General features: G+C 38.6%; 1 protein-coding gene across 4 annotated transcripts in view; it reads right to left on the bottom strand.

The window, feature by feature from the left end:
- LOC105226425 (uncharacterized) overlaps positions 1–24,627 on the bottom strand; it is a 206,607-nt gene that overhangs the window by 148,028 nt on the left and 33,952 nt on the right. For all 4 annotated transcript variants that reach the window (XR_007422007.1, XM_049450349.1, XM_049450350.1 and 1 more), the window contains 3 exons: positions 22,380–23,312; positions 8,998–9,558; positions 2,338–2,521 (listed from right to left, as the gene is read on the bottom strand). Coding sequence is in view for 3 of the 4 variants with exons in the window: in XM_049450349.1 (XP_049306306.1) it covers positions 2,338–2,521; positions 8,998–9,558; positions 22,380–23,312 (1,678 nt within the window). In the remaining variant the exon portion in view is untranslated. The remainder of the gene's footprint in view (positions 1–2,337; positions 2,522–8,997; positions 9,559–22,379; positions 23,313–24,627) is intronic.

Below are 24,627 nucleotides of genomic sequence, written 5' to 3'. Positions count from 1 at the left end.
ATAAAATCATTATGACTAATTGAATGGTGTGGTCAAATCAAATTTGATAAATTTTCCATGGCATCTTTCATGACGTCTGATTCGCCACAACTTTGCTCACTATACTAAAGCCCTGCTTTCTTGTCAAAACATAGAGGGTGATCTAAGTGAAAGTACTTTTTTCGTTAACCTTTCTTTGACAGAGCACAGGTGAGTCGCGTCAAGCTGCCATGTTACGTTTGTTCAATATTGTTATGTATTACATCATGGAAAGACTTACGGCTGGACAACGTTTACAAATTCGCCTACTATTCGCCTACTGAGCGTACTATTCGCAACACCGTCACTCATCTTGAGACCCAGCATTCATTATTGGACAACGAATAGACCATGTATGTACAGCACGCAGTGAAGAAACTATTTCAGCCGATAGTGTACACATATACTGTGGAGAGTCGATTCGGCGTCGTTCGCAGAAACTTAGCAGAAAACCTAGAATAACTCAAAACACCTGGAATAATTCCAAAAAGATCCGGTGTTTTCGAGCTAAATTTTGTTCAGCGATGTGGCCCATTTCTGGCTCAATGGTATGGAAATAAGCAAAATTGCCGCATATCGGACGAAAAGCAACCTGAAGAGATTCAAGAGCTGCCAATTTAATAATAACCGACAATTTGATGCCTGAAATTAAAGCTTTTGATCTCGGCTACATTTGGTTTCAACAAGACGGCGCCACTTGCCAAACATTGCACCAATCAATGGATTTATTGAGACTCACTGCGGTGAGCAGATACATAATTTCAAGTTTTGGGCCGGTCGATTGACCACCAAGATCGTGTGATATCAAATCGTTTGACTTTTACCTGAGAAGATATGTAAAGTCTGAAGTCTATACGGATAATCCCATTTCGATTCGGGCCTTGGAGAAAAACACCACGCCTGTCATACGGCAGTTAACAGATGAAATGCTCGAATAAGTCATTAAAAATTGGACTCAACGGACGGACCATCTGACACGTAACCGCGTCCAACATTTGATAGAGATAAGCTTTAAAGAATAAATGCCAAAGAATGTTCTTTAGTATGATAATAATCATTCCCTCTTAAATTTGAAACTTGCTGTGACCTTTTTTGCAGGAAAGAATTCGATGAACACAATTTCCGATTACTTTTTCCACTTCTAAACTTTGAAGTGAGTCTGGTTTACTGATTTGAAGACCAATGACTTCAAATAACATCACAAGAAGTAGTCTAATGGCATTAGATTACAACTGTTTGGAGGCCATTCAATGTCACAATTTCTTGAAATAATCCAATCTCCAAACTTTTCTTACAATAATTCGGTTGTTGCACGTGCGTCAACTTCTTCCAATTGCCGCAATAAAAGGTTGGTTATCATCGATCTGTATCTATCTAGCTTCATTTCGAAATACGTACGGACCGATGATTCCACTAGACCAGAACCCAAATTAGGGGAATGTAATGTTCCAAGTCAATATCAGCAAATTCACGTCGTTTGGAGTGGTCCAATGGCTTCAGTTCTTAAGTGAGAACAATTTCATACAAATGCAAGCGGAAATCCATTCTCCGCCAGGTTCTGCTTTGAGACAGTTCCAATTCTTGAGAACGGCTTGGATATCGGCAAATTGCGGTCTTCAGGTCTTTAGCAACACTTGCCAATGTTTTCATTACTTCGGGCGGTTCTTTGTCTTACTGACACCTGAACATGTAAAGAAAATGTACGCTAGAAGTTTTCAACTTTTCGATGAATAGCGAGCACAAGTGGACGATTATCAGTCTCTCCTTAGGGTACGGTACAACAAAGAGATCCATACAAATGGATCACACATGCCATTAGTCGCATCCGCCTTAGCAACTAGCCGGACACTTACAAGTTTATCGAACCTAACGGCTTTTTTGACAGGGTTTGAAGATTGCGCGTAGTGACCTACTCATTGACATTTTGACAAATTGACTGCTTGCAACCGTTACTAACGTACATTTTGAGGCAAATCAATGATGGATGTTGGCAGCAAGAAAGCCAGCTGCCAAATATTGCTGCTATAAGCATTAACCTAAGCATATCTCGCAAGCATAATAAATCTATACGAGAGCTAACATCTTACATACACTGTATATGTGTATGTAAATACAGACTACACACACACACACGCACGCATCAACCAAGAGCGTAATCTTGGCAGTTGCGTCTGACAGTTACTAATCTGCACTAACACACATTTGGTTTTGCTTGGCATACAGAGGCATCTATATGCATATATGTTTAGATATATATAAGTAAATATGTATGTATGTATATGTATTCATATTTGTTTTTGGTGAAATTGCAGCACTTACCTGCCATTAGTTTGCCGGTAACATCAATCAAATCATTCTGGCAAGCCAAGTCCACAGCCGTGGCATAATTGTGGTAGGAGAATCTCTGGCAGATTTCAATGAAATTAAATTCCGTCCATGCGCGCTGGTAATCAATGAAATTAAAATCTTGCAGCAACATTTTCAATGTGTAAATTATGCCGAACTGTTGAGCGCCGAAGTGCAGATCGATTCGTTGGTTGCATGTAAGTAAATATAGAATTGGAGAAATTGAGCGGTGGGCATTGGAGTATGACTACAAATAGAAGAATGTGTATGTGTGTGCGTATGGGAATGCTTAGGGTACTCGCAAATTCTATTAAATATTTAGTCGGCGCAAACAGCACAGCATAACATAGACAGAGAGTGCGCGCGGAACTAAATGAAATTTAAATTATTTCGAAAATCGTTGCATATCTTTTGGCGCTTTTGGAATTTAAGCAATTTTACGTTCTATTATACACCTAGGTATATTTACAGTTATAAACTTTATGTTGAATTTATTTAGTTGCATTATTTTATTTACAAGCGGTCAAGTGTGTATGAACAAGTGATAAATCACTGTGTGAATTGCAAGCAATTCGGCAGTAATTGTAGCCTCAAAATATGCAAATCATTTCAGTGGCGCAAAAAGTTACGATTTATTTATTATTTTGTTGTGTTCGCGCCGTTTTACTCGTATGCCAACATTTTTTACATAAAATAAATCAAGTAAACAGTTATGCAAACCATGTGTAGTGCTTTAAAATAATATGTTGGTGCTCCCCGCTCATCTACTTTAAAATATTTACATTTTTGGAGTTTTTTCAGTGATGGCTTCGAAGCTATGTTATAAGTAGACAGAAATGTAAACATTACCCTACAAAAAGGCACCCATGTGGACATTTTGTATTGGGTCTATAAATTGTAATCTTAATTCCCCGGGTAAAAGATATTCCAAAAAAATATATTTTGCTAAGTCGGCACACCTCAGTAGTGTGTAGAGATTTTTTCAATAGATAAAAATATCGAATAAATAATTTGTCTCAAATTTTGCTTTTCTAAACCATTTCATTTGCGGAATTGTTGCAAATGTTGAAAAAGGCTTACTTACGAGGTATGACAATTAAGTAATGAGACTGATTCCATAAAAACCGTATATTTGAAAATTATTCTAAAACTCTGCCATTCCCTTCAAAGTAGTACCCTTGGGCAGCTATACAGCGATTCCAGCGCGAATTATTTGTGGTCGATTTTACGCTGCGCATTCGCGTCAGTCCGCACCTCGACTGGTCTCCCACTCCGCGCCTCGTCTTCCACGCTTTCACGCCCCTCCTTAAACTCTTTGTGCCATCGAAACACCTGGGCACGACTAAGAGCACTATCACCATACACTCTTACAATTTGAGCGTACGTTTCCGAAGCTGTTTCGCCCAATCTGGCGCAAAATTTTAACGCGACGCGTTGCTCTTGATTTCGTTTTTTCATTTTCGTGACGAGCACACCAACTCAATTTGACGCAGCAGGCGAACTAAACAAGCTAAAGCGATGGTACATATATCAATGGAGAGGGGGGAGATATGGCGGAAAAAGAGAAAGGGTCACAAGGTCACAGGTTTACCACAAGCGCGGTAATAAAATCAGTCTCATTACCTAGTTGTCAAACCACGTAATTCAGTTTTATTAAAAACATAAGCCTACGAGTGGTACAAAGCCTTCAAAGACGGTCGAGAGATCATAGAACACATGTCTCGACCTCTTCAACTGATGAAAATAATAAAAACATTGAAGGATATGGAGCTTGAAAATCGGGCAAGTGTTAGAGAGATGCAAGCGAGCTCAACATCTCTCGCGAGTCCGTTCGAATGATTTTGGTGGCTATTTTCTTCAATTTTCGCAGTTTAGTGCATCATGAATTTGTTTCGGAGGGACAGATGGTCAGTAAGGAGTTATATTTGGCTGCATTGGGGCGTTTGCGTGACAGCAACCGTCGAAAACGGTCGGAATTGTGGAAGAACAATTAATGGATTTTACACGATGAGATTGCACCAACGCATGGAGCTACGATTGTGACCGAATTTTAGGCCAAAACCTCAATGAATGCCATCGATTAACCACCGTATTCACTAGATTTGAGTACGTGCAATTTTTCTTGTTCCCCAAATTTAAATTGCCGCTCTGTCGATCGAAGGAATAAAACAAAATTCGCTAATGAAGCGGAAGGCCATCCCAAAAAGTGTTTAAGAAAAATGTTTCGAAGACTTTATTACATCTTAAGACGAAGAAAGTTCTGAGCGGCCAAAAATTTGTAAAATAAAGAAGACACAGAATCTTTGGGGGTCACTCAAGCAGCCATTTCACAAGGCTGAATACAGCAAGGAAGCAATTTCATTCCAAGCCAATAACGTTCGGTCTCAAGTTTGGAAGACTGGTTAATAACTACTAGAACAGCGACTGGAAAGCTTTATCTCACCTGCTTTATAGCCCAGATCTCTGACCTTCTGTCTGTCATATTTTTCGTTCAATGCAGAACGTTCTCTCTAGAAAACGATTCACATAAGAACAGAGTGGAATCCACAAATTCTCAAAAAGATGGGTAAATGTTACAGTTATCAAGGTCAACTATCCAAGTTGTTCCAATTTAGTTTCATAGCTTTTGGACAGCTGTGCGCTTACCGGTGACCCCGAACTAATATTTTCACAATGAAAACAATGAACTCTTGAACTCTTGAAGTAAAATTACTGCAGGTTTAAAGTGACCAACTTATATCCTCGGATAAATTTCAGAAACCTGACGTTAGGTTAAGAAAGGGCTTTTTTTAGATAAGCGCTTCTCATGAAGAAATAAAACCCATATAATTTAATGTTACGACTAAGAATTTATCTTTACTACAAAAATTAGGGTTTGCAATTTTAAAATGGGTTTTCGGGAAAGTGATTTCAGCGGCTGGCTCGAATAAATTCCATTCGAGATGCCCAATTTTCAAACCACTTTTTGCAGCAATTGATGCCGAATGTCAGCAATAATGCGACAAAAGTTTCCTTCACTCAATTTATTGTTTCATTAACTGTGTGGCATGTAGCGCCGTCTTGTTGGAACCAATCTTCCAATTCAGGCACAAAAAAGTTAGGAAACGCTTTATCGTTCTCCATTGACTGTAGCATTCTCGTCGGGTCCATTTTTGAAGAAAAATGGACGAATGACTTCCTCTGCCTACAGAGCACACCAAACAGTGATTTCTTGATGTTATGACGGCTTCGGCTTCAACTCCTGCAAGAGTTGGGTTTTGTAAGCCCGCAAAATCTTCTATAAAGTGGAAGAAGAAAAAACTGTGCTCATTCGGGTATTTTTCGATATTTTGTATCACAGCAGTAAAACGTCTTTGGTGAGCACTGTACGACATCTCTAACGATGCACAATATGAACTAAAGTAAACGAGGTATTAAGGTATACTCGAATTACCGACTCTGCTGGGCGATTATGTCAACCGAATATTGGACGCAGAGCCCGATGTGCCGTGCAAACCGAACCACACTGGGTTATTTCACACTGATTTAGCGAATTAATTCAAAAAATGAAATGGAAATATGTTTAATGTATTTGGTACCACGTAAAATTAGACAATATTTCACATCACTAATTTAAAGTATTTTTGTTCTTTCCTTAACTGTTTTCGAACACTAAGCTCACAAAGTTGACTATTTATAACAAGTTTGTTAGCAAGAGGTGATTTGTGTAATTTCGTCGGTGACTAGAGTATTTTTTCGTAATAATTTCCAAAGAAAGATTTAAAGTTAATATGGAACATTCAACCTCAGGTAGTTCAAGTGTTTATATTGTATATTTGGGTTTGAAAAAAAGTGTGTTTATATTTTTAATTGATTTTTGTTTTAAACCTTAAAAAAATTGGTATTTTTCATGTTTATATCTACATATGTACATGTGCGTGAGTGTATATTATAATTTTGCATTTACCATAATCTGTGCATATTGGACTAATATTCAAAAAAAAAAAGTTGCCCTTTTGTGCCTTTTTTAAAATATTCAACTTTTCATCATAAACTCATTGCAATAATATAAGAACATGCTTACTAAAGTATGGAAAAATGTTCATACCGAAGTCATTTAATGTTATTTGTTGTTGTTCTTATTGCAGGTAATTTGTTTTCTTTATGAATCATATGTAATAAAGAACGGAACTTCTTTACATGCATGTATGTGACTGTTCTTGTAATAATATTGTCAGCAACCTACATGTCACGTAGATAACAGCAGTGTTTACAAACGAAAGATGGTGGAAGGGAATGCAACTTAATTCGGGTTTTCTTTAAAAAAATAGTTTTTCATTTTAGGAGTAAATTCTAATTCGCTTTTTATAACACGCCATACCCTATATGATATTATGCGGAACTCAAGTTGCCAAAACTTTCAAGAAAGATTCCAATATTTAAAAGATGAGTTGAAAAAACGATTTAAGACAATATGGATGAATTTGATAACCGAGTGAGAATGTTTTTCGTGGACTTTAAGTCTCGTTGGACACGATCGCACAGAGTAGAAGAGCGTTTTTTCAGAGCAAATCGTAGTTGGTTAGATTCGGGCATTGCTTTTATTAGCTCCCGAGGAAAAAAACGTGGTCGGAAAGAGACATCCTTTGAATTATCTGAGCAACGCACTAAATATAAAAAAACTAAAGATCTACGGGAAAAAACTGCACTTTCCATGTTGGCTTTCGCTACACAGGTAAATTTAAGAGCTTCAGGAAATCTTGAGGCATTAAAGCTTGTCCATGAATTGACAATTGCATCTCCATCAAGGGCTTCTAAATATATACAAAGTTTTCACGAGTCAGCAGAAAAAAATAGAGTAGAAGAGGATATAAGGGATATTTCTTGCTCTATTGTACCGTATGGCGATAACTTTGTAGAAGTGAGACACACTTTAATTTTATCAATGGTAGACGGAAAAGTTTGCAATGCCTTAACAGAAACATCCTCTACCCAAAAGTACTACTTGTGTGGCGGAATGAGTAGAAAATTTAATTTAATTGACAAAATGATCGAAAAGGAGGTAAAAATAGAAAATTTACAATTTGGGCTATCTAAATACATTACACGGATGGATAAGGTTTTTCGAATGCCTTCTTCACTTGTCATATAAGTTACCAATAAAGAAATGGCAAGCCAGACCAGAAAGTGATAAAAAAAGTCGTAAATGAAAATAAAAACCGAATAATAAAGGAATTTAGAGAAAAAGCTGGATTAATCATTGATCAACCAAAACCTAGATGTGGAAATAGTAATGATGGAAATACAGCCAGACGTTTCTTCCAAAATGCAGAACTATCTGCATTGGTGGTTACTTCGGGATATGAAATAGATATAGAGAAGTTTCGTGATTTTGCACAAAACACTGCCCGATACTTTGTACAATGTTATCCCTGGTATAACATGACTCCAACTTTACATAAATTCTTTATCCATGGACCGGAAATTATAGCACACGCTTTGCTTCCAATTGGCCAACCATCAGAGTAAGCACAAGAAGCTCGAAATAAAGATTTTAAAAGATACAGGGAGCATTTTTCTCGCAAAAGTAGTCGAACAAAATGTAACGAGGATATATTAAAGAGATTTTTAGTTACTTCAGATCCATTGATTTTAAGTAAAACAAAATTACCCGCAAAAAAATCTAAGAGCTTGCCGCAAACAGCTTTGGAACTTTTGAAATCAGCAGCTCCTCCAGCAAATCTTCTTGATGATGATAATGATGAATCTGATAGTACAGATACTGATGATCATAGTAGTAGAGACAGTGATTATTATTAGTTTGTTATTCTTGATGCTTAAAACCGTAGTAATAATGTATAATCATAAAAATAGAAGAATAGCAACATAACTTTTAGTTTATTTGCTCTTACTATGTAAGTCTTCGTAAAAAAAACAAATTCTCACTAAGCTGTTTTCGGAATTGACTTTTTTTAGTAAAAACGATGAAAATAATATAAATCAACCCAAATTTGTTCAATGAAATGTACGTTTGAATTGATCTACAGTTTCAGGGACAAATACCCCACTGTGCGAACCATTATATTGGTAATAAACGGCAAACGTTGTCCCGTAGTAAGAAATGGCATATAAAATTGAGTATAAAACAAGGAACAGCTGTCAACTGTCAAAAATAACAACGAAAAAAGTATTGTCCCATTAAAATTAACAAATCAAAAAAAATACAAATTAGTATTATAATATTTACGATAGGCCAGCTCGTAATTGTTTCCCTTATTAGATTACACTTTTAAGAACCAAAGACAAATTGAGGAATTCCGGCGACCTCCGAAGTAAAAAGTGAAGAAAAAATTTGGTTAAATTTCGGAGAATGCCACCGGAGTTCGAAGTAAGAAAACATTAGGATAGGTTTTGACTATGGCTTCAATGGGAAATTTATAGAATTATTTCTTACTACTTTTCATAGAAGCATAAAATATAAGGGTAAAGGATCTGAAGTTTCCAACCTAACTCACCCCTTAAAATTATGAATTAGAATGCCGTTAAGGTATCTCCAAGCTATTGCAAAAAATTTCGAAGAATTAGAAGAATCTTTCGCGTAAAAGCGTTTCCCACTGGGCAACTGTCAGCCACCTGACACAGACACTCACTCACCTGTGCATTTTTATCCTCGAGCTCCATCAGTTTATTTGTCATGCGATACAAAACTTTGGCCAACAATTTCTCCTCTTCCGCGCGATGGCGTTGTGGCATCGCGCCGTAAAAATCACCGTTACTATGGAGCGACAACGCAGCCGCTGCTGTTGTGACTTCTGTGGCAGTTGTCGTCGCCGGCAATGTTGGCGTTGACGTGGCTCTGAATAAATTACGTAACGGCAATGGCAGACCGCTAAACAGACGATAGTCGAAAAAGTCCCACAGCAAATTGAAATTAGTCTCATAGGTGGCCGGCGAGAGCGATTTGTCGTCACCAGACGCAACAGCGCCCGCGGCACTGCCAGCAGCAACATCAAAACCAAAACCGAAAGGCGCAACGCCCGAATTTTCAATTGTATTCGACGAATCGTATGTTGGGTTGTTGGAATGTTGTTGTTGTTGTTGTTGCTTGTGTTTTGCATTTTGCATAATGAAGCGGCAGAGGCAAAGCGCGGCGTTTTCTCTGACACGGAAATCATCGTTGCCGATCAGTTGCAAAAGTTCATCCAAAAATTGGGACTGTAAAAAGAGAAAGAAAGAAAGAAGAAGAAGTGATGAGAATAACAAATAACGGGATGTAGATAAATAATGGAGTAGATAAGTAGAGCAGAAGCGCGGCAAGAAATCAATATGAAAACGAAATACACAATAGCAGCAGATTAACTTTTTATAAATGAGGAGTGGGGGTCGCGGGAGCCCGTGGAGGTCTGTGAGTGAAAAATTCATCATTGTTGTAATGTTGTTTTTTCACGCCACTGTAGGCATCAGGAAAAAGGCCAAGTAGAAGGCGAAAGTCACTTCATTTAATGAGAACACGTTCAGTACACACACACACACAAACAAACAAGTATACATACATTCATACATATGTATATGGGAATACAAGTATGTAATTGCATATGTGTATGTATGTATGGACGTGCTTAAGTGTGTGCTGTGTGCAAATTGAAAAACAAGTAAATGCGCAAAATGAAAATTTTTAGTAAAACGACCTAAAATGCCTCCCCCGCCCCCTACTCCTCCGCCCACAAGAGAAAAATGCGCTCAAATGAAGCACAAACGCGGCAAAGCGAGGCGAATGCACACGAAAATCAGGTTGCGACTGACATGAATACGTTGCGTGCGTGCGATGTCCTTGTGGACGGATCACACACGTTGTGTGTATGTGTGCGCGAGCATGTAAGACGTTATTTAGGTGAACTGATAACTTATGAGCAGAGGCAACTTGCCGTTCAAGCGGCAGAAATGGCAAAGGCCTTGCGAGCTTGCGGAAGCATACTTAAGTGCAAAAGCACACACACCAACATATGCATATGTATATGTGTTTGTGAGGATAGCTCTAAACAGATGTGTATAAGTCGCTTTTAAATAGTCTATTACGTATTATTGTATTTGTTATGTTTAAAGAAATTTAAAATCCTATGAAAAATGTTTTAAATACTTTTTGTTTAGCGATGAAGCCTATTTCTGCCTCAATAGGTATGTAAAACAATCAAAATTAACCCCTTTTGAGACGAGATTCCTGAAAAGATTCAAGAACTGCTTTTCATCCAGAAAACACAACGATTTTGTGTAATTTTTAGTGAAATCACCGGTCCATAATTCTTAAAGAGTGATATCAGTGAGAACGTAAACGTCAATTGCGACCGTTATCGCGCCATGATGGCCAACTATTTGACGCCTGAAATTGAAGCTCGTGATCTCGGCGACATTTGGTTTCAACAAGACGGCGTCATTTCAATCAATGGATTTATTGAGAGAACACTTCGGTGAGTGAATTTCACGTTTTGGGCCGGTCGATTGGCCACCAAGATTGTGTGATATCACACAGTTAGACTTTTTCCTGTGAGAATATGTAAAGTTTAAAGTCTATGAAGACAATCCCGTTTCGATTCATGCCGTGGAACAAAAGATCACGCGTGTCATTCGCCCATTCGTACCAGTTGAAATGCTCGAACCCGTCATCGAAAGTTGGACTCAACGGATAAACCATCTGAGACGTAGCCATGGTCAACATTTGAAAGAGATGATTTTGAAAAAATAAATGCCAAAAAATGTTCTTTCAAACGACTTTCCACATTAATTTTGAAGTTTATGTGTTTTATCTTTAAAAAAAAGTCGGTGACCTCGAAATCTATTTGTACTTTCCAGAATATGCAATTTATTTGAAACGTAAACAATATTAATTTTTTTACTGAAATATGTCGAACTGTGTGTTTGAAAAAGTATTTTCATCATGAAGAAACCCTCCGCCGAAAGTCATTATATTTTGGTGAGAGTTTATGGTGAACATGATCTAACTGAGCAAACGTGCCAAAGTGATTTTCACGATTTAAATGCGGTGATTTTGGCTGGAAAGACGAAAAACGTCCTGATATACAAAAAAGTTTAAAGAGAAAGAAGAGAACTTCGATGCGGATTGTACACAAGAAGAGCACGCATGACCGAAATGTTACCTGAACGGTACAAAACGAAGTAAATAATTGTCGTCCCTTACGACAATCCGAAACGCAAAAAGTCATATGTAAAACCTGATCAATCAAACAAAGCAACGGCAAAGTCGAATATGTATGACGGTACGGTAATGCGGTGTATTTGGCAGAAGAACCATTAATGGCAAACGCTTCCTACAATAATTCACAATTGAAACGAGTAATTGCCTGGAATTCACGACTAGACAAAAGGCAATAATTTTTCGTTAGAAAAACGTCCAGCTTCATGTTGCAAGACTGGTTAAAACTATTTTGAGAATTTTGGCTTGGAAGTTAACCGCTCTTAACCCAGACCATGTGCCTTCTGACTATCATTTGCTCCGGTCGATGCAAAACAACCCTCACTGGAAAACGGTACACATCACAACAGGGTATCAAAATACTTGATTGATTGATCCATTCTTGGTCGCCACGCCAGAACAGTTTTTTGGGATAGAATTCACAAATTGTAAGTTAGACGGGAACATGTTGTAATTTCGCATGTGCAGTATTTTGAATAAATCTAATGAACATGCTGAATATTATCATACAGGGTCCGGCACTCTGACACAGTGTAACCAACTTCACATCGTTCGCGCAGCTGTCGCACTAGAATCAGCTGTTTATTAATTTGTTGTTCGGAGTATTGTTCACAAGTGTACAAAAGCGTTTTGCCGAAAGTGAACGCAAACAAGTAAAGAAGGGCTAAATTCGGGTGTCACCGAACATTTTATACTCTCGCATGGTAAAGTGATAATCGAGATTTCATTAGCCGTCATTTACATATTTTTTTTTTATTTTGCTGTAAAATTAATTAGATTAGTAGTTCCTGAGATATAGTTTTTGGTCCATAAGTGCGCGACGCCACGCCCATTTTCAATTTTTAAAGAAAAGCCTGGGTGCAATTTTGTGTTTCTGACGTTTTTTGTTAGTCGGTTAAAGCACTTTTAGTGATTTTCAACATAACCTTTGTATGGGAGGTGGGCGTGGTTATTATCCGATTTCTTCCATTTTCGAACTATATATGGAAATGCCTGAAGGAAACGACTCTATAGAGTTTGGTTGACATAGCTATAGTAGTTTCCTATATATGTACAAAAAACTTAGTAGGGGGCGGGGCCACGCCCACTTTTCCAAAAAAAATTACGTCCAAATATGCCCCTCCCTAAACCGATCCTTTGTGCCAAATTTCTTTAATATCTTTATTTATGGCTTAGTTATGACAGTTTACAGGTTTTCGGTTTTCGCCATTTTGTGGGCGTGGCAGTGGGCCGATTTTGCCCATCTTCGAACTTAACCTTCTTATAGAGCCAAGAAATACGTGTACCAAGTTTCATCATGATATCTCAGTTTTTACTCAAGTTACAGCTTGCACGACGGACGGACAGACGGACGGACGGACAGACAGACATCCGGATTTCAACTCTACTCGTCACCCTGATCACTTTGGTATATATAACCTTATATCTGACTCTTTTAGTTTTAGGACTTACAAACAACCGTTATGTGAACAAGACTATAATACACTCTGGCGGTGAGATGGTTCGGAAAGTAAAGAAGCGACTTGAGCGAAATCCACGACGAAGTGCCAATCAAATGGCTAAAGAACTGAAAATATTCGACCGCAGCATCCGACACATATTGAAAAATGAGCTCAAGGTCAAGCTTTACAAGTTCCAAAAGGCCCATGATCTCACACCGAAGCAGCAACAAGTAAGACTTGAGAAACCGAAGCGGTTGCTTCGCTTGGCCGCAAGCGGTCAAATTCCGAACATTGCAATTCGTAAACTCTTAAAACGATAGGGTTTACTGGACCGTTCATATGAAAATCTAAGTCATCGGTTGGCCACCAGAAGGCAGCACCCGCCACAAATAATGGTTTGTGCCGCTGTCACCGCAAATGGATGCTCTCCAATTGTTTTCATCGAGCCTGGCGTCAAAGTAAATGCGACATATTATAGGGAAAAAGTGTTCTGAAGGCTGCGTTGAAGCCGTGGTCAAACAAACATTTCGGTCGCAAATCATGGACGTTTCAACAAGACTCAGCACCGTCTCACAAAGCGCGAGTGAACCAAGAATGACTGAAAAACAACGTTCCGAACTTTATTACGACCACCAGATGCGAATCCAATGGATTATTCTCTCTGGGCCATTTTGGAGAGCAAGGTCCGAAGTAAAAAATACACCAGTCTCGAGATGCTGAAGAAAGCCATTGTCCGTGAGTGGGTCAAAATACCGGCAAGTCACATTCGGGCAGCTTGCGATTCGTTTTTTGACCGTCTCAAGGCCATAGTTAAGGCAAAAGTGAATTGGTCCTGAGTTTATGAATATTTTCACGCATTTTGTACTTTAAACTAAATAATGTTATAGCCGCGAATATATTTATAGACCCAATATATAAAAGAGGTTTTCATAAAAATCAATATTATTTGAAACGTTTCTTTCTACTATCAAAGAATTTTTTTTGTAAAGGAACCTTGGTCAAGAAGTTTCTATATGTTTTTATATTAATTTGTATAAAAACAAAACGCCATCGGGTCTATGTGATCGAAATGGACTCAGTTTTAAATCCGGTAAAGGAAAATCTAATCAGTATCACATCTCCCACTTAACGTTTGCAGAAATAACATCTAATGACTAGACTACGGTCCAGGTTCTAGAACCGCACTTAAATTGCTTGCAAAAAAAAGTGATTTCTCTTGCGCGGCAAGTAAAAGAAAAAGTTCGAGTAGAATTCTACAAAAAAAAAGTTTTCAAAAAATCCATTAGACGTCCGAGATCCATTGTAAGGCTATCCATATTGTAAAGAAGAAGTTTGCAATTCTAGTCAATATCGGCACATTTTTACAAACATACTCGTACATACGAACACATATGGTACGATGACTTCACGAGGCAAAGCGCAGACAAAGTAGCCCAAAATGAGCCAAATTTGTTCGACCATTATGTGCAATAACAAAGGCGAAGTAACTAAGGCAAATATGCAGGCGCTCATGTTGGCACACATACACGCGCACGTTGAGCAGTAGTTACAGTGCGCAGCAGAGTGCAAAGTTTAATATGAGCACGAAGGCAGCGAACTTAAACGCGGCGCTGTTAGTGAAACGCCGCCTAAGCCTAAGGATTCAAGCTGTAGAAATTGACTAAGCGGCAGAGTGATGGAAGATTCTGCAAAAAAAGTAAAAATATGCGGAGATAATACTTATATACAAACATACACGCGTTATGTATGTGAAGGCGTGGTAGAGCGCGCGTGTAGCGGAGCATAGAACCCGTTAATAACAGACGCAATTATATGCACTTTGACACACAAACACACAAGCACGCAAATGCACATGTCGAACAGCTACAATGCCGCTGGCACACATGGCGATAGTTATGAGCGCGGCACACTCACTGTGGGGGGCTCAGTTGGTGCGCGGGTGCGTATGAGTAACATCATTACTATGCTCCATGCAATTTTTGACACATTTCCGTTTAGAGAATTTCACAAAAATGAAAACGGAAACGAAACCAGCGCAAAGCGAGCAACGCACACATAAACAGAGAACATACACACACACACACATGCATAGGATAGGATAAGCACATGCATGTCAACATGCTGGGCGTTTGTGCGCACGTAAAAAGTTTAAAGTGCATAAACGATCTTCTCCTGCACTTTGGCACCCTTTTTTCGAATTCCGTTCGCACTCGGCTTTCATACATGCATACATGCGCATATAGGCTTAAAAGTCTATTTTAAGAATTCGAGAGTAGTCATCAAGCAAAAATTATTGTATTATCCTTCAACAAATTGCAACGGCTAAGTGAGAGCGGAAATTACATATGCATGGCTTTGGCGAAAGCGGCTTGATTGGGGATAAGAAGAAGTAAAAGAGAAAAAAAAACAAACGCCAAATTGTAGTGCAATTTTAACGGTGCGAAATTGGCATTCAGCAAATGACTTACTAGGTGAATCGGTTGAAAACACCGGAAATGAAAGCCTACGCGCTGCCTCTCTTGAAATGTGTAAAAGTCGGCAAACAGCAATTTTCTCACGAGAATAAATTATAAATACAAAAGGCTAACACTTTATAAAAACTAATTTTTCTCGAGATAATTGCTTAATAGCACTAAGTTGTTTAATTTGTAATTATGAAAGTGAAACTTAATTTAGAGAGAACTAAAAAATCGGAAAATAAAAAAAAAAGATTGCCAAATGGGTTTATTAAAAAAAAATAAACAAGAAAAAAGCGCTAATCTCGGCTGCAGCTGCAAAAATTTAAAAGTTTTCCATACAGAAACTTAATTCCGATCCACCAGTTTGTATGGCAGCTATATGCTATAGTAATCCGATCAGAATAATTTTCTCGGAGATTGAATTATTGCCTTAGACAATTATCCATGCCAAAATTCTTGTTGATATCTCATCAAAAGAAAAGTTTTCCATACAAGCACTTAATTCTGATCGGTCAGTTTGTATGGTAACTGTAAGTTATAGTGTTCCGATTTTGGCGATTCCGACAATTGAGCAGCTTCGTATAAAATAATGGACGTGTGCAAAATTTCAGAACAATATCTCGAAAACTGAGTGACTACTTTGCTCGGACAAGTCTAAATCGACTTAGCTCGTCACGCTAATCGATTATATGTAAAGGGTTTTAAGAGCTTGATAACTTTTTTAAAAAAAAAAAAACGCATAAAATTTGCAAAATCTCATCGGTTCTTTATTTGAAACGTTAGATTGGTTCATGACATTTACTTTTTGAAGATAATTTCATTTAAATGTTGACCGCGGCTGCGTCTTAGGTGGTCCATTCGGAAAGTCCAATTTTGGGCAACTTTTTCGAGCATTTCGGCCGGAATAGCCCGAATTTCTTCGGAAATGTTGTCTTCCAAAGCTGGAATAGTTGCTGGCTTATTTCTGTAGACTTTAGACTTGACGTAGCCCCACAAAAAATAGTCTAAAGGCGTTAAATCGCATGATCTTGGTGGCCAACTTACGGGTCCATTTCTTGAGATGAATTGTTGTCCGAAGTTTTCCCTCAAAATGGCCATAGAATCGCGAGCTGTGTGGCATGTAGCGCCATCTTGTTGAAACCACATGTCAACCAAGTTCAGTTCTTCCATTTTTTGGCAACAAAAAGTTTGTTAGCATCGAACGATAGCGATCGCCATTCACCGTAACGTTGCGTCCAACAGCATCTTTGAAAAAATACGGTCCAATGATTCCACCAGCGTACAAACCACACCAAACAGTGCATTTTTCGGGATGCATGGGCAGTTCTTGAACGGCTTCTGGTTGCTCTTCACCCCAAATGCGGCAATTTTGCTTATTTACGTAGCCATTCAACCAGAAATGAGCCTCATCGCTGAACAAAACACGCGCGCGAAACACATTTCGAACCGAACACTGATTTTGGTAATAAAATTCAATGATTTGCAAGCGTTGCTCGTTAGTAAGTCTATTCATGATGAAATGTCAAAGCATACTGAGCATCTTTCTCTTTGACACCATGTCTGAAATCCCACGTGATCTGTCAAATACTAATGCATGAAAATCCTAACCTCAAAAAAATCACCCGTTATATACATATGTATGTATATACATATGTATGTATATACATATGTATGTATATACATATGTATGTATATGCATCATAGGGTCTACTACGTTTTCACTGTAAGAATTTTGTTTAGGATTTGCGACTGATTTTTGTGAAGCTTATTTCAAAGAAATATGTAAAGCCTCCAGTTAGTCGATTTTTATATCAGTAATATGTATCGACAGGTTATTTATTTCGCAAATTATGGACATTAGGGAGATGATAAAAAGGACACTATTATTTTTTTTATTTCACCGATATGTTTTATCGATATATTTTATCGATATATTTTATCGATATATTTCATCGATAACTTTCAATCAATTTTGAAAAAAGACTTAATTTACGATTTTATTTAAGCATATCGCTAATTGGATTAGTATCCCTACTTTATCAAATATCAAAGGTTTTTGTAAATTATTTTTAATAATCAGGCCATCTGTTTTCGATATTTAGTTTTCGATATTTGATCAATTTCAAATTTCTTCTTTTTAATATTAAAAATTTCAATTATAATCAATATTTTTTTTTCTACGATTCTATTATCGATTGTTGTATCGAAATCCAGCACGAGCCTAAAAAATAATGAATGTTAGCAAACCAGTTTGATTGGATATATAAATACCATAAAGAAGCAAAGAGGGGGCAAGGAGAAGTATTTACAACAACTCCATGGCATCCGCCAGGTAATGTTACCAATGGGTGGTTGCAACTACGAGGGCTGCTATATATATTTCTGGCCTAATAATGAAAATAGGAATATTTATCAACGAAAATGGTTTTATTGTTTTTCAAAATATTTTCCATCAAAATTTATACACTTTTGCATGCGCTCAAACCAATTTTCGAAGCACTTTTTCCACTCCGATTGAGACACCTCCAAAATATGGTTTTTGAATGCTTCAACAGCATCTTCTGGCGACGAAAATCGTTGACCATGCATTATTTTCTTGATGTGTGGGAATAAAAATCATTGGGTGCCAAGTCAGGGCTGTACGGCGGATGACCCATCAATTCGACGTTTTGGCCGGTCAAAAAGGCGCTGGTTTGAGCCGATGTGTGAGAGCTCGCATTGTCATGGTGCACAATGATTCGTCTTCTCTTCTTCGTTTTTCGAATTTCTCCGAAGACTTCAGGCAAGCAAATGGTGGTGTACCACTCAGAATTCACCGTCCTACATTGCTCAAGCGGAACAGTCGCCACATGACCAGTTTTGCCGAAGAAACAGGCGACCATTTGCTTCGAACTGCTTCTTTCACGAACAACTTTCGTTGGATTTGGCTCATTTTGGAAGACCCACACGGTCGATTGCTGTTTTGTTTCGGGCTCATACGCATAGATCCATGATTCGTCACCTGTGACGATCTTATAAACCTCTTTTGAAGCACCGCGATCGTATTTTTTCAGCATTTCTTTACACCAATCCACACGAGCCTTTTTTTGAGCGATTGTCAAATTGTGCGGGATCCAACGAGAATAAACCTTTTTTACGGCCAGGTGTTAATGCAATATCGAATGTATGCTGGTGGGAGAAATGCATAGGTATGCCTCTATCTGAAGGTATGTTTCATGACGGTCTTGCATTATCAGTTCACGTACGGCATCGATGTTTTCTGGCACAACGGCTGTTTTTGGACGACCTTCACGGAATTCGTCTTTGAGCGAGCGTCGGCCACGATTGAATTCGTTGTACCATTCGTGGTGCTTCATAGCCATACAAAGATTTTAGTTCATCGATGCACTCTTGTCGTGATAATCCACGTCGAAAGTTGTGAAAAATGATCGCACGAAAATGTTCACGAGTTAATTCCATTTTTTGGCCGAGATGAATTTTTTAATTCCCTGTAAATAAAACAATTTACGATGAAATGACAAAACGTTCTGAGTGATGTTATGCTAAAAAATGTCAAACTTTCCAATGGAAATGTCAGATTGCACCTGGCAACACTTAGTGTTGCCTAGGCCAGAAATATATATAGCAGCCCTCGTACACTAGGTTTCAAAGTTAGATCAAATCAGTCTGCGGATGCAGGATTAATGCCCTAATGTTAGTCGTTGTGACAGAGAAGACCGCTTTAAGTGTCGCTTGGCAATCGCCGAGTATGGCGATACCCCCGCTGCGATAGTTCCGACTTCTTTACTGCAAGGGCCTGTGATTGAAAAATGCTCGGATAGGTATAGAGTTTGGTGCGCGGTTCTGCTCTCCTATACAAATTCCCTCTGATGTTGGTGAGCCGTAGGTGTACCACTTAATAGTGATACCTCTTAATTGTCGGTAAAGCGTGAAATCGGTCATTTTGCCCTTACTGCCAAGGCTAACTTTAAACTTCTTTGAGAAATTTACCTTGTTGGTAAAGCTTTACCTCGGAAGAAAAGCCAATAGTTACTTAGCGCCTTTATTTATTGGGGCGAGATTACATTTTCTCTGCCAAACTCTTTTGCTGTCATTTGAAACATTGTATGTTTAGCGGTTAGATCGATTACTAGGTGAAGTGGTGTGAGTTTGAGCATGAAGTTCAGTACTGCAGTAGGCCACTATGTACGTATTACATCCGATAAGCACATACAGACAAGTTCCTGCAGTTTCTATAGTTAAAGGTCTACCGAAGTCTGCGCAGCTTTTGAAGCCTAAGCCACCGCTCCAAAAGTAACAGTCGGTGTCACAACTATCCATCTGATATTCTTTGGCTTGCAACCCCAGAATTTCTCGGCAATCGGTTACCATTAGTGTTTTTGTAGATTTGACCATGTATAGATCCGCCGAAGATTGGAATCCAGAGTAAGACCCAGATATTATGTCATCTCTAACTCTCTGCCGCTAAGGAATAAGGTCCTAAGGGCCGGCAGGGACCTTCTTTTCGTAAACAATGGTTGTTTTTGTCGGGTTGATGTTCAGCCCAACCCTGGCACCATCTCTTTGTTAAGCCGAATCCCCTTTGCACGATATCAAATAGAGCGTTCTCGAATATGCTAATACAATTCAAAAATACTAACATAAAAATGACATCCGCATATCCTTAACAACCGATTCCATTCTTAGTAAGCATCTCAAAAAAATCATCTTTGAATATGTCTTCTTCTTTATTTTTGTAGACACCACTTACGCGGTTATAGCCGAGTTCACAGCAACGTCGCCATTTTCGCTGTTTGGCGTCAATTAGAGATTCCAAATGTGGGGGATGGAGCGATGTGTAGAAGTTCACGCAAGTGAAGAAAGTTCTCTGAGCGCCATTGTTGTGCCGATACGAATCCTTCATTCTAAGCCACAGTACGACCTCTATCCATCTACGTACTAGTGCTGCCACATTCCTTTTCTCTAGTGTTTTTGCCACACTTTCATGGAACGTATAGTCAAAAACACCTTCGATGTCTAGGAAAGCGCATAGCATCACTTCTCCACCAACTTTGGATTTCCGTAGTTAACTGATACAGAGTAATATTAGTTGACCTGTCTGCTTTGTAAGCCCGCTGATTCGAATGTTTTGCAATTTTCAGGGCATTCCATCTTATTTTGTAATTTATGATATTTTCCATAATTCTGAATAGGAGGGAAGTGAGACTAATTGGCCCAAAGGTTTATCCACAGCATAGATATTCTCTCCTACTTTGAGTATGTAGATTAGATGTCTGCCATGATTCAGGGATAGACGCCAACTCTAGCAGCAGTGGCATTGAGCCGAACAAGGTGGGTCAGTAAGGCTTGTGCATTAAATCTTTATATATATAAATCTTCTGACCGTGTGTTTGCATTTGAACTGCTCCTAAACGGATGGACCGATTTTGATGAAATTTTGTGTGTATGTTCAAGGAGATTCGAGAATGGTTTAGATTTACAATTTGGTCCACTGGAAAATGTTTTTTTAAATTAATTTTTCATTTGTAATTAATTGCTAATTTTAAATGTTTGACCAATGGATGGCGCTACCATCGCAGTATTCAATATTCAAACCTTAAATTGGCGTAAACGTGCATTAAACAAAACGATGCCAAAGTAAAAGGCGACATCTGTAGATCAAGTTTTCATATTGTGGACAGAGTTGTTTGTTCTTAAGTAATAAATTGGGTCATTCAAAACATCTATGGGTAGCTATAATATTTTTTTCATACCTGCTAACTATTGGAGGGGGTATCTTGACAGGCAATTTACAATTGCAAAAGGTCTGGCATAAAAAATATTGGCATAAATGAAGTGTTGATAAAAAATTTGAGATATACAGAAATCTTTTCGAAGCATTGCACAGAGCAATGCAATATTTAAACGGGAACGATGAATACATATATGCGTACAATTTCAAACTGATCCTTCCTGAAAAATAATAAAATTGCTAAATATTAGGAATGGTAGAATAGAACTGCAATCAAACACATAATGCAATGAATTAAAACTGGCTCATTTATCATTTGAAGAATAATATACCACGGGCATCCCAAAAGACTGATGCCATAACCTTGCCAGCCGATTTTTTTGTCTTTTCACGCTTCAGAACCGTTTCTTAATATGCGATTGGACTCGATTGATTTCACTGATGCACAGCCCAAATCCAATAGTATTTTTACCCCAAAAACCAATTCTAACTAAACGCACGAAATGCTTTTTGATTCATTTTTGTTGCTTCACCAAAAATGCGATTATTCCTTAAATAATATTTATAATCTAACTAATAGAAATCATATAGATGGTACTAGTAGTACTACCTATGTAACAGCCACAATAAAACTTGGGCGGGTCCTCTAGTATTAATGTAAATCCGAACATTAAATATAATATTAATGCAGTTTTTATTGGGCCACACTGTGTTCCACCCAATTATCATCGAACTATTACCGTTATACTGAAAATGCAACTCGTTATTATCAGATTTTGGTCGGCTTCACATCGTACCAAGAGGTGCTACCACCTCTTTATAGACACTTGTATGAAATATAAAAATTGGTCGCAGGTAAATGAGACTCTGTCCTACTTAGTTAACTTATACTCGATTTTGGAGAATTTGGTAGTAGCTACATATGTAAAGTGTGGATTAAGGACTCCATTTTCGAATCCGAAAACTATTTTATACAAACACTATTTCCTGCCAAACTTTATAAGGCCGCTCGTGGCGAGGAAACTGCTTACATAAAAAGGAACGCATAGCAAAAAATGCAAAGGACACAAAAGTACAACAAAAAAACATCTTACATATGTATGTGTGTGGCCAACTATGAACGCAATAAAGCTAAATTCGAAATAAATGCGCACAACTGCATCGCTAAGTGACTGAAAGGGACGTCGTTGGCTTACCTCGTAAATGCAGACACTATCGTCCAAATCCTTGTATGACATATCCTCCCCACACGCATACGCAGTGGCAGCGCCACCGCCGCCAGGCAATGTGGTATTAACGGTATTGTTATCAGCAACGGCGCCGACGTCTTGTAGCACTTCAGCACCGCCGCCGCCGCCACCAATGTCACATGCACAGCCAATCGCCGTGCCACAGCAGTGGCCATGGCAATCGTTGCATGCCGCATGTAAGGCAGCATAATTTAAATTCGAAATAACTTCGGCGTATTTATTTTGAACTAACCAATATTTGTTGTAATGACATAGACGAAGTTTGCTCAACAGCAATTTCGGTGAAATGCGCAAAGCGGCCAACGGAAGCGGAAGTGGCTGTGCAAGTGGATCAGTTGTATTGCTGCTGCTGCTGCTGCTGCTGCCTGCCACGGCTGCCGTCTGCGGCTGAGTGGCAGTATCATTTGTATGCTGGTCGTTGGTGTTGTCGTTGTTGCTGTTGCTGCCGTTACGATTCGATTTCGATTGCAATTGAAAATCACTCAAAAGTGCAGCTATAAGCGCATCATTATCGTTGAAAAGCGTTCGAGGACATGTCTTAGCAGCAGTGGCATTTGCTGGCGATTTGCTGCTGCTGCCAACGTGTGTGTAGAAGCCAGACTTTGTTGCATCGTTAGTGCGCTGCTGCTGCTGTTGTTGTTGTTCTTGCTGTTGTGGCACTTGGCCAGCGGCATTAGCATGGCATTTCCGGCCACTCTTATCAACGGCTTCAGCTGCCTCAGCTGCCGTACTTTGAGCGCTGCCGGCATGTGTTTGTTGTTGCTTGTGCTGATGATGCGCTGCCGGCAATATCAAATATTTGGACACCACATACGGAAATATCTTCTCGAATGCATTCAACGCCTGTATGACCACCGTATGTATATCGTCCTGCAGGCCCTGCAACGAACAAACCAAACATACACATATACAGTTATACAGTTATAAACAGCAATTATATATAGTAGAGGCTGTGTGTGTATAGAACCAATGCGCACAAAAATTAATAAAAAAAAATTTCCAAAGTAAAATAAAATGTTTGCGAAAAATTGTTCCGCGCTCCCGCTCGCCCGCTTACGACCAAGCTGTTTGGCTGATATTAAAAGAATTTGGGTTTTTTTCTATATTTTACTGTTCGGCTTGTTAGCGCTGAGCACACAATGCATGCATGCGGCCGCTCTGCGCTCCTAATGGGCCAAGCCCGAAGGAAATTGAAAAGGCCAGCTGCCGGCAGGCGAGCGAAAACTTCAAGCGGATAAGCATTTTCAAATGTTTGCAAATCCAAACAAATACGAAATACTTTCAGCAACTTAACTGGCAGTTTAGCTTTTTTTCTGCATTTTATTTTATTGAGTACGCAATAAGTTGTAGATAATTGAAGAGCTCACAGAGATAGCAAAGGAAATTGAACTTTTTTTTCGTAGAACTCATCTTCTGATAGGTAGATTATATTCTTAGAAACATTGAATAGCATTATTACAGAATATTAAGAAAAAGTGTTAACTTCGACTGTACCGAAGACCTTCAGAAATAAAAAAAAACTATATACATGAAATCAATTTTGTTCGGTCGGTTCGTATGGCAGCTATATACTATATTGTAGTGGTCCGAACATTTTTTTCCAGATATTCCAGATATTATAGCATCGAATAATAATCCATGCTAAATTTCGTGATGATAGCTTGTCAGTTTTCCATAAAAGACCTTGATTCCGATCGTTCAGTTTGTATGCCAGATCGGTTCCAGCATATGAGCAGGTCGATAGGGTCGAGAGACTAGTTTATAGACGCGGACAGAGTGCCATGCCTAAATCGACGCTGTTCATTTATATATATACTTGTACTTTACTTCGTGGCAAAATATACAGGCGACCTCTATTCGACATCGGTTTCATGTCTTTTGGTACGAACCCAGCTCGGATCCGCTTTTTACCCAAAAAAAAGAAATACAAAGAGATGTGAGTCCATAATAATGCAAACACCGGAAAGAGTTACCCTTAAGATATGCAAGGTTAATTGTAATATCGACAGTAATTAAGAGTAAGAAAGGAGTCAGTCTCCATAAAATGTCCGACAAGAGTTTATTGAGTGCTTTTTGTAAATGATTACAGCCCATCCTTATTGTGTACGTGGACTCATGATTGCGTCTGTATTCTAGGCACTAGTTTTTCTGTAAAAAATTTCGAACGAGTATACATCTTGTTATTCTTCTCACA

The sequence above is a fragment of the Bactrocera dorsalis genome, chromosome 2, assembly GCF_023373825.1.
Source record: "Bactrocera dorsalis isolate Fly_Bdor chromosome 2, ASM2337382v1, whole genome shotgun sequence".
Classification (NCBI taxonomy): domain Eukaryota; kingdom Metazoa; phylum Arthropoda; class Insecta; order Diptera; family Tephritidae; genus Bactrocera; species Bactrocera dorsalis.
This window is presented reverse-complemented; position numbering and strand designations above follow the sequence as displayed.